Genomic DNA, 9,770 nt, shown 5'->3' with positions numbered 1-9,770 from the left:
ATTATACGAAGTTATACGATTTCTATTCTCGAAAGGCAGGCTTTTTTTTTTTTTTTTAAAAATGTGTAAGACCAACCAGTCCCTTAGAAAGTGTCGAAGAACTCCTTAATTATGGGCAGTAAAATACTTTTTCTTATCTGATCTTTAATACCTGTAAGGCCAACTTTCTTTCTACACATGAAACATCTGTTCTTCTTTGGCTTGGGCAACTCAGGAGCTTTCTCTTCACTTTGTGAAGCACTGGGCTGAGAAACTGATGGACTGGGCTGAGTGACAACTGAAAAATGAGGGTAAGTATTAGAAATTTGTTAAGAGTTCACTGGCTGACAAACTAAGTCAAAAGAGAAAACATTTAAGAGAAATAGTAGATTCTTTCTTAGTAAGAAAGATGAAACTTTTCTTAAAAATATAAACTTTAAATAGAATCTATTTTACTATCAGAATTTCTTTCAAATCTAAGAATTTCCTGCCAATCATCATACTCACTCCCTCTGAATTTTGTAAAATGATCACTTTACTTAAGAAATTCCTTTAAAATCACTCTTAATAGCCAGTACTAGAAAACAAAAATCCTAATTCTGTGTTAAAAAGACCTTGAAAATGCTGATCATATGCTGTTTCACCACATTGCAATTTCCTAAATGCAAACTGCTCAATTACAGCAGTTCAAGTTCATTATTTCCCAATAAAGTTCACAAACTTGAGATACTTGGCTATAAAAGTCATTTTGGTTTTATGCTGATTAAGAAAAGACCCTATAGATAAAACCAGATTTTGACAAAACCCAAATCCATAAATCCAACTTCAGATCCCAAAGTTTCAAAATAATTGTTTTGTCACTTTCACATGTGTATCATATTGTCATACGTACAAAAACCTGATTTTTAAAAAACTTTCTTTTGAAAGATTAACGAACGTAGTCCAGGAAGTACTTGTGAAATTTTGATTTTAGACTTCTAAGGATTCCATAAGGAGAACATGAGTTTTTAAAGTGCATGTTTTATTTTCCCCTTGTGAAACTTATCATTTAAAATGGGTACCAAATTTGGACAGTGAGATATGACTTACAAAAAGTCCCACCTTTTCTCCACCTAAAATAAAGGCTTTTATTTTTTTAGTTCATCTATGACATTAACAGAATTTGTCCTAATGAACAAAAATTACAGATTACTAGTTTTTTTTAAAACAAATACCAAAATTTACTTTTACTTATGTAAAATTCAACACCTGAAATATAAACTTAAGCTGTAATATTAATCCAAACACATTAAGAATAGCAAATTTATATATGCAATGCTAATTACTGCCTGAACAATATGTCAGCACCAATGCTAGTAGCTCTTATCCAAGCTTCTATAGCGAGCTGACTGGTTTAATAACTTACTCTAAAACTTTACAAATTTATAGTTCATTTACATTAGCAATGTACCCACTGGGATCAACAGCATAATATTAGTCTAAGAGAATAATATCCCATCTATTTATTTCTAATAAGCTACTATGACAACCTTAACTTTCCTGATGCTATGATGGTACGATGCCGGGGGGGAGTGGGGGAGTGTTCAGCCACTTTCTTGGCTATATTTGAAAAATACGAAATTGGTTCCTAAGACATACAAGAAAGAAGGGGGGATAAGAAAAAAACTATACAGAAAAGGCAAATAGCAGCGAACCACAGAAGGCCTATTAAGTAATAATAAATGCAGAGACTAGTTACAAATCTAGCCCAAGACTATTCTTCCAAGGTCTGAGTAAATTTGCACACACACACACACACACACACACACACACACACACACACACACACACACACACACACACACACACACACACACACACACACACACACACACACACAGAGTAATTTGGTCAGTTTTTACAGAAGTATGGAACTCACTTGAAAATACCAAATACTCAGATTCACCTGCCAAACTTAAGAATTTGACTTTATAGGACAGATAGTACACAAACTTGGCTACGGTGTTAGCAAAAACAAGCCTCAAGTTTTATAATGCAGTCACTATATCAAGGATGAATGAATTGATCAAATAAACTATGCACACTATATAAAGTACAGATTGTTCTTTCAAGGGCCTGACATAGGTAATTCAAGCAAGTCAGTTTTCCTGCAACATGAGAGCACTTCTGGTTGTGCTAATAAGCACAGTCTCAAAGCCACTATCTAACGAAAACCAAAATGTCTTTCCCAAACAGAGTTTTAAACTCCCGCAAAACATGAGATAGGGGTTCTACACTTCCAACACTGACAGTATCAAGACTGAATTGTTACTGTTTTTGACTATAAAACTTTTCTTTATGGCCCTGAAATTTAAGTTCATTAAGTTCTTAACACATCCAGTCTCTAGATTACAACTTTGCTCATCTGTGGGTGTGAGGGTAGTGGGGGGATGGGTAGAGAAGAAAGAAGAGAGTAAAGAGTATGAATATTTTAACTTCAAGGTACTTCAAAGATAGTTCTTTGCTTGGTCTGTACTTTACAGCTCTCCCTCCTCTTTGGTCCTTCGATGTGAAGGAAAGAATCCCCCCACCAACCCTTTCTCATGCTAACAAATTCAGAACTGAACTAGTATTAAACAGAAAGCATACCTGGCTCTGACACCTCTGTTTTCGGGGTAGTTATTTTGTCCTCTCTTGAAATGCTCATTTCTGTCATTTGTTGAGTTACGGGCAAGGCAGCCACAGGCACATTTCTATTTGAGTTCAAGCAAACAATTATTTTTAAAGATGTTAAGGGTACTTATTTTTGAAATTTTAAGTTGTCAGTTCAATTTTAAATTATAGTATTTCCAACATGATCAAATGGAACTAGATAAACTAAATTTTAAAAAGGATACTGGATGCTCAGCATAAATGGTTAATAAAGAAAGCAATTGATAAATGGCTCATCAACTCAAGGCTGCGTATTTGTATAGTTTATATTATAACCAAATACAGATTTTTAGCTGTGCCTGTAATGTGTTTAAGGGCAAAAGGGACAGCTCTGTCAGAACACCTTGTGTGGCACTGTAATATATTCTCCAGTCTCTCTGTAATCCCTAAACCTCAATTACAAGGAAAGAAAAGCACAGCATTTTCAGCACAGTATCCTTGAGGGGGTTATGGAGTAGGGTGTTATATATATCTTTACTAATGACCTAAGAATCAAATATTAAAGGACAGCGGAACACCTGATTGTGCAACACATGCAAAGCCAAGGGCATCTGATATATTACGTCTGTATTATTGCATGAATAGCACAGACATCTTAAGTTCTTCTTTGTAGTATCAAAAACTCTAAAATGTTCATTCTTACCTTGATTTTTCAGATGTGCTGCCAGCAGCACCTTCACAGTTGTTTAAGCTAGCGTCTGCTCTCTGTACAGATGCAGAATCTGAGGTAGGACTGTTGGAACCACTAGCTGTCCCTATTTCAAAAAAGGATTTGTAAGAAACAATTCAGCACTACAAAACTCACTTAGTATCAAGACTAATAAGTAACAAATACCTGCATTTAGTTAGGTTAGTGATTTAAGCACTTTCATTCACTGTGCTGTAAATCCTATACTTAAGTGAGTATCCAAACAAAAACTATGTAAGTCATATCCAGTGAATACAAGTATGAAACAAAACCTCAAAAAGGGAAACTGAACAGTCTAGATGTCTGTAGATATTCATTCCTGATGCAGTCATGTCAAGTACTTGGGCTGTTGCTTTAATTTCAAACTCTTGTCAGTCAGGTCTTCTCTCCTATGGCTTTCAGCATTCTCAGTCTCAGGCCCCAATTCTTGGTTCTATATTTCCTGTCCACCAGTTCTTCGAATGTGTTTTTCCTTGGAAACTTACCCATTGGGCTCATTCTGCCACTATTTTGCTGCCTCTGGAGATGTTCTTTGTAGCAAACAGAACACATTCCATTTGTCCTAGGATTCCCATAAAAGCCACATCCTGTACTACACAGCATGGGCCCAGGGGTCTGGTTAGTCTCCTGAGCCATATTTTTCTGCTACAAACAAAACAAAATTTCAGAAATTAGCATATCACCAAAATAAAACCAGTATTATACAATCACCACCTTTGTTATTTCCAAACACTAAGTCTGTTTCTAGCAAAAGCCCAAATTGTGTTAATCATTAAAAAGAGCGGGCAGACATAACCACGAATGTTTTGTTGCCTTTATAAAACAAAGGCCATAAAAGGAATTGTTTTAGGGCCAAAAAAAAATTATATCATTAAATATTAAAATGTATTATTTTACCTGACACTATTCCTGGTTTCAATTTCTGAAAAGTCTGCTGGATATCAGTTATGTTTTAAACATTTTGGGAAACTGGTACTTTTAAAGTCACTTTCTGTTCTCCTGCACTACAGGCAGACCATCTCAAATCATATTTTTACTTCACTGGCTGAAAACATATTAAAAGAGAGCTAGTAGCCCTTCCTGCTACCTTGGCACCAACAAGTGAAGCTCTAAGAATTCAGGGTTAGGGCTGGCCAGTTAGTTCAGCTGGTTAGAGCACTGTGCTGGTAACACCAAGGTCCACGGTTCTATCCCTGTGAAGGCCATCCCCCGCCCCCAAGAATTTAGGGGTCAGCTGCTTATGAAACTCTTCATGTTCTACATTTGAAGTGTGAAAATCTGTTTCAGAGTACTATAATGCCAGTGCCTAGAAAGATGCAACACAAAAATTATCAACCAGATTTTTCAGCCAAAGGCTGTATCAATTTTAACAAGTGCTTGTCTTCCTGATACTAGAAAATAATGAAACGTTACCAGCTCAAATTCAATATAGTTACTTAAAGCAATATAAATACATAACCTTTAGTGACGGTTAATATTTAATGTTAGGTTACCAGAAAGAACTTTATACAGCAAATACAGCTGTGCTTTTCCAGAAATCTTGTTAAAATTAGCATGAATATAGTAATGTCCTAAATTTAATAAGCTTTCCTCTGGGTAAGAGAAAATGCACATCACTTAATAAAAATTACTTAAAAAAAGTCAGGGTCTTGCATGTCATCTTAAAATATGTATAAATGTACAAAAAACAAATTTGAGAGCATTTGATTAAAGGAAAATTGCATACTAAAATTTGTGGTCACTGTCATTTTCCCAACTACCACATACTAAAATACATTCTTAATGAGTTATTAAAAAACGTTTTAATAAGTGTTAACTATTTATAACAAAATTATGGGGGGAAAAGGGAGGGTGGTGGAGGTGGGGCTAACCAATTGTGACCTGGCCAAAATCCTAGCAATTATTCCCTAAAACATTTAAATGGTAGTGATCTTTCCTTTCGTTAAGCAAAAATACACCATACAAATATTAAGCCACTCAAGCTTGTATGGAGAATGACCAAGTTCCACAACTCACTTCGAACAATAGTACTAATTTAGTTGATACTGTCTCTTTAAATAGTAAGTGGAATTTAGCTGACTCATTTTGGAACAGGGTACTGTAAACATTTCAACATCATTTATGAAGTTTAATAAATACTTTCAGTTGGGTTTTTAAATGTTGAGTATGAGCAAAACATTCAAATAATAAATTATGTATTTATATTTGCATACCTCCCAAGCACAAAGCATGTAAATCTTTGCCCTATTCATTGTTGGGCCATTCCTTGAAGCCAGCTAAAGACTTATGTTAGTTCACATTTTCTATATAATAAGTGCCAGTGTCATCTGATATTGGCTTTAAAAGCAAACTGGCCTAAGTTTAAGCTCAACCCATCAACCCACATTAAGTAATTTTACTTAATCCGATTCTTCAAATCTGTTTATATAAAATAAAATGGGAGACCCATCTAATGATTTCACCCACTTTGATGCACAGAGAACTCCATCTTTCCTTTTTCAGAGAACACATCTACCTTCAATTCATAATAACCTTCAACTCTGACACACACAAGAGACACCTGGATATTAATCTTTCACATAGCTTTCCATCTTTCAGATTTTTTCCCTACAAAGCCAGCTTTTAAATACCATCACACGTGCATAGCTTGCCTTAATATTTCTCAGAGGCTTAGATCACATGGGAGAGCGCTTCAGCCTGTCACAAGGCTGCAATGTGACAGGCTGAGCTGGATGGAGGCTCTCACATAAAGCCTAGTCAACAGGGGCCTCTGAAATCAGCTTCTATTTATATCTCAGAGCCTGCCAACTCCTACACAACCCCAAGTACTAAGGATGCAGCATTCATATATCCAACATAATAAAACAAAATATTATTAAGGCTGCTGGGTTTTTTTCTAGTGTAGGGAGGACTAGAGAACAATCTCAAATTCAATCTAGAAGATGCAAGCATCATTAATCACCCACGAAGCCAAAATGGTCGGGCTGTTTAACAAAACAAACAAACAAACAAAAAAACCCCCAAGCCTAGTGAAGAGAACATCAAAGTATAATGAATTCACATTTAATGGTAATAATTATTTTGGGGGGCAGAGGATGTGACTGTTCGCCATTTGGTACGGTACTTCCCACCTACTTGATATTTTAGAAAAATACAATACCATTACTGTTTAGTGTCTTTAAAGTTATTAGGAACTTGAACATGCATGTTTTAGATCTGTCAGGTACAAATAGAACACATTTTTATAGTTTGTGGCTTCTAACTCATAGCTTTAAAAAAAGAAAAAAAAAACCCTGGATATGTAACTGAAAATTCTTCAACCCTAAATGTAAACAAAAGGCTTTTACACCCATGGAATGTAGTTCTGCCAGGTGCATAAAATGTAAGATGGCAAGAACGCCCTCTCACCTGGGAGTTGAGGACCGAGTTCTAATCTCTAATCTGCCACTAACTAAGCCAGTGACCTTGGGCAAGTCCTTACTCTCCAGATCTCAGTTCCCTCTTTGCCAAATGGAGTAGATTGATTTTTAAAGGCTCCTTTCCAGGCTTAGCATCGGGCCTGGGATACAGAAAATAGGGGAAAACAAACTACGACAAATCTTTAAATTTGAGGTGGTGGGGCATTTGAAGAAAAACGTGAAATATAAAATTGTTATATTTTCACCAACTGAATTCTTAAATCCTACCTTTAAAAAAATCATCTGATATTGGCCCGTTGCCAAACAAAAAAACACACGCAAAAAAACAGAAAACAAAAAACAACTTAAAAGGAATAAAATAAAACTCACTTAGATTTCAGAAGTCTGAAAATTACCCAAATCCCAGGTTTAAGAACAGGGGCTCTGTAACCTATATACTAACTTATCTTAATATCCTCTTTGATGATATCCTTAGCAGGTATCCAATCAATAAAAATAACCTGACCCTTTCCCCAAAACACAGCTCCACGGACTGCGGGGAAAGCGAGCAAAAAATTTCACGTTCACCAGCCTAAGTGCGCGGAACAAAGGGGAAGGCGCTCCATTTCCTCCATGAAAGAGACCTTGGGGGAAAAACGCAGACACGTCTAGAAAACTAAAACACGACGACAGACACCCCCGGCCCCTTGTTCCAGCGGATTTTAGGACAAGTTCGAGTCCCACTGGTTCTCCCATCCCCCTCCAAGAAACAGCCTCACTCAGGGAAACCTAGCAGGGCCTTCTCCAAAAACCACTGAGTCATGCACATCAGCAAGCAGCTCCGCAGGCCGGCCCGGCCGCTCGCCTCACCCGCCCCGCACCGACCCTCGCCCGGCCCCGCGGAGGCCACACGCCAGGCATTGTTCCCCCGACCGTGCGTGTGCGAGTGAACCCGGGTCGCAGGGAGCCGGGCCTCGGGAGACGACGACAGGACGACGCCTCCGTCTTTGTGCTTCCTGAGCTGGCAGGCGGGCTCCCCTCCCCTGGACGTCGCCATCTGCGGCCCGCGGCATCCCGGTCCCTTCACTCCCCTCCCAGCCCCACACCACTCACCCTGCAGAAGCCCGGATGCATGAATGGGGCTCGCGCGAGACGTCGGTGCGGTGAGGCCGGCCCGAAGCCTCCGGGAAGGGCGAGCCGGGGGCCCTGGAGCCGCCGCCGCGGGGCGGGGGCGGGGCGGGTAGAAGCCGCAGGCGGAGGTGGCACCGCCGCCGCCGCGGGGTCCTCCTTTGTTCCTGCAGCAGCGCCGAGCGTGGCCGGGACCCGCCGGAGCTCGGGGGTGGGAGGAGGGAAACGAGGGGGGGTCGAGGAGGCGGAGGGAGGACCGGAGGCCGCGGCGGCTAACGCTTCTCGGGGCGCTCGCCCCCTGTCGCCTCACACCTCCACGCGTGGCGGGCGAGGCCGCCTAAGAGAGCGAACGGAGCGTGAGCGGCGAGGCCTGGGCGCCGTGAAGGCCCAATAACGGCGTTCTCTGTCGCTTCGGCCACCTCCAGGGAAGCTGCGCGGCTCCCGGGAGCGAGCGAGCCCCTAGCAAAGACGCACACGGCTCCACGACCCGGCCGACTGACGCGCTCCGCCCGGCGCTCGGGCGGTGAAGCAAAGGAGGGGAGGGGGCGGGGCCTGTGCGTCAGCGAACACCCCGGCGGCGGCGAGCGCGATGACGTCGCGGGCTTAGGGCCCCGCTCCCGCCCTTCAGTCGCGAGTCCGGAAGGCGGGGCCGAACCTGGCGGTTCTGCCATCGCCAGGAGCCGAGTCACTGCTCCGCCGGCCGGCCCCTGGGTGGAGCTGGAAGGAGCTGGTCCTGTGGAGGATGCGTTTCTATTTTTAACCCAGTAGTGGGCCCTCAGCCTCCCTCCTTCCGATGCTCTCAGTCCCGCTTTGTCTCCAGCCCTGGGCAGCTGTTCCCCTCCCTCCGGAGAAGAGGAACTTCCTTATGGCTTCTGGGTTTTCTCTGTTAACGAAGCTTCCCCACCCTCCTCTTCAGTTCCAAAGTCCCGCCTGAGCATTCCTTGACGCCGCCGGGAAGGAGCAGGGTGGCCCCGCTGCCCCGCCCGCCCGCCCGAGGTCACGGGTGGCCGTGCAGTCAGGAGACGCTCGCCCCACTGGCTGCCAGGCCTCGGCCCTGGCGTCGCTGTTCTGGACACACTGTTTTGGCCAACCTGTAAAATCCCTGGAAATTGTCGATTCCAGCAAAGCGTCGTGAACTGGGAAAGCACAAAATGTTCTACTCTAGAAATACAGCGAAGGGACAAACAAGTTCGATCTGAGGCGGAGATCAAAAAGGAGATGAGGCGGGAGGAGAAGGAAGTTCAAGAGGGGGAGGTATCAGGCAGGCGATTCAGAAATGAGGCCCATGGCCGGACTGGTGTGAAAGGGTGAGTTAGCCTAAAACATCAAGAACCTTTCCAAAGCACAAACAGAAACCCCAGTAACAACTGACCTCTCCAAGTGACTTCAGTTCAACTCAGAAGAACAAAATGACTGAGTCAGAAGGGATTTCTGAACTTTTCTGGTAAACAATGGTCTAACAAGTACATAGAAATGATGGTTAGGGCTTATATCAGCCACCATTAGAATGTAGTGAGAGGCTCCTTCAGTGTTTTCCAAAGCCACTAATCAGAAGAAAAATCACCTGAAGTGATCATTTAAAGATTCCTAGGCTTCTGCCTCGGATACGGTTTTGAGAGCTCAGGAATTCTGTATGTTTAAGTTGTGCTTCAGGTGATTCTTATTCATAATCTTGTATATTTGGGGGAATGCTACTCAGGTGTCCTGTGCCAATATTACCAAAACAAACTGTTCTCTGCTGCAGTAAGAGTACCTGGAACATAACTGAACATTATTATTTTTTAACCACTTCAGGGTTATTGCTGTGATCTGTTAGTGTATTAGACATTTAAGCAGTTTGGGTCACTGGTCCTAGAACCATTGGAATTTATTTCCTTAGATTATTA

At 41.7% G+C, this 9,770-nt stretch overlaps 1 protein-coding gene across 2 annotated transcripts in view; it reads right to left on the bottom strand.

Annotated features, from left to right (window-relative positions):
- The window catches only part of ZFAND5 (zinc finger, AN1-type domain 5), a 10,924-nt gene extending 2,537 nt beyond the window's left edge, over nt 1-8,387 (bottom strand). Inside the window, exons 1-5 of one of the 2 annotated variants that reach the window (XM_008585532.1) lie at nt 7,870-8,387; nt 3,844-4,003; nt 3,314-3,425; nt 2,608-2,711; nt 152-277 (exon numbers count right to left, since the gene is read on the bottom strand). In XM_008585532.1, coding sequence (XP_008583754.1) covers nt 152-277; nt 2,608-2,711; nt 3,314-3,425; nt 3,844-4,003; nt 7,870-7,890 — 523 coding nt within the window. In that variant the 5' untranslated portion in view covers nt 7,891-8,387. Of the gene's footprint in view, nt 1-151; nt 278-2,607; nt 2,712-3,313; nt 3,426-3,843; nt 4,004-5,571; nt 6,202-7,869 lie in introns of those variants that run through there. The other variant, XM_008585531.1, reaches the window with a different exon arrangement.
- Nucleotides 8,388-9,770: the final 1,383 nt, after the last annotated feature.

The sequence above is a fragment of the Galeopterus variegatus genome, unplaced genomic scaffold, assembly GCF_000696425.1.
Source record: "Galeopterus variegatus unplaced genomic scaffold, G_variegatus-3.0.2 Scaffold3611, whole genome shotgun sequence".
Classification (NCBI taxonomy): domain Eukaryota; kingdom Metazoa; phylum Chordata; class Mammalia; order Dermoptera; family Cynocephalidae; genus Galeopterus; species Galeopterus variegatus.
Note: the sequence above shows the minus strand (reverse complement) of the source record. Positions and strands in the feature narration are given on the sequence as shown.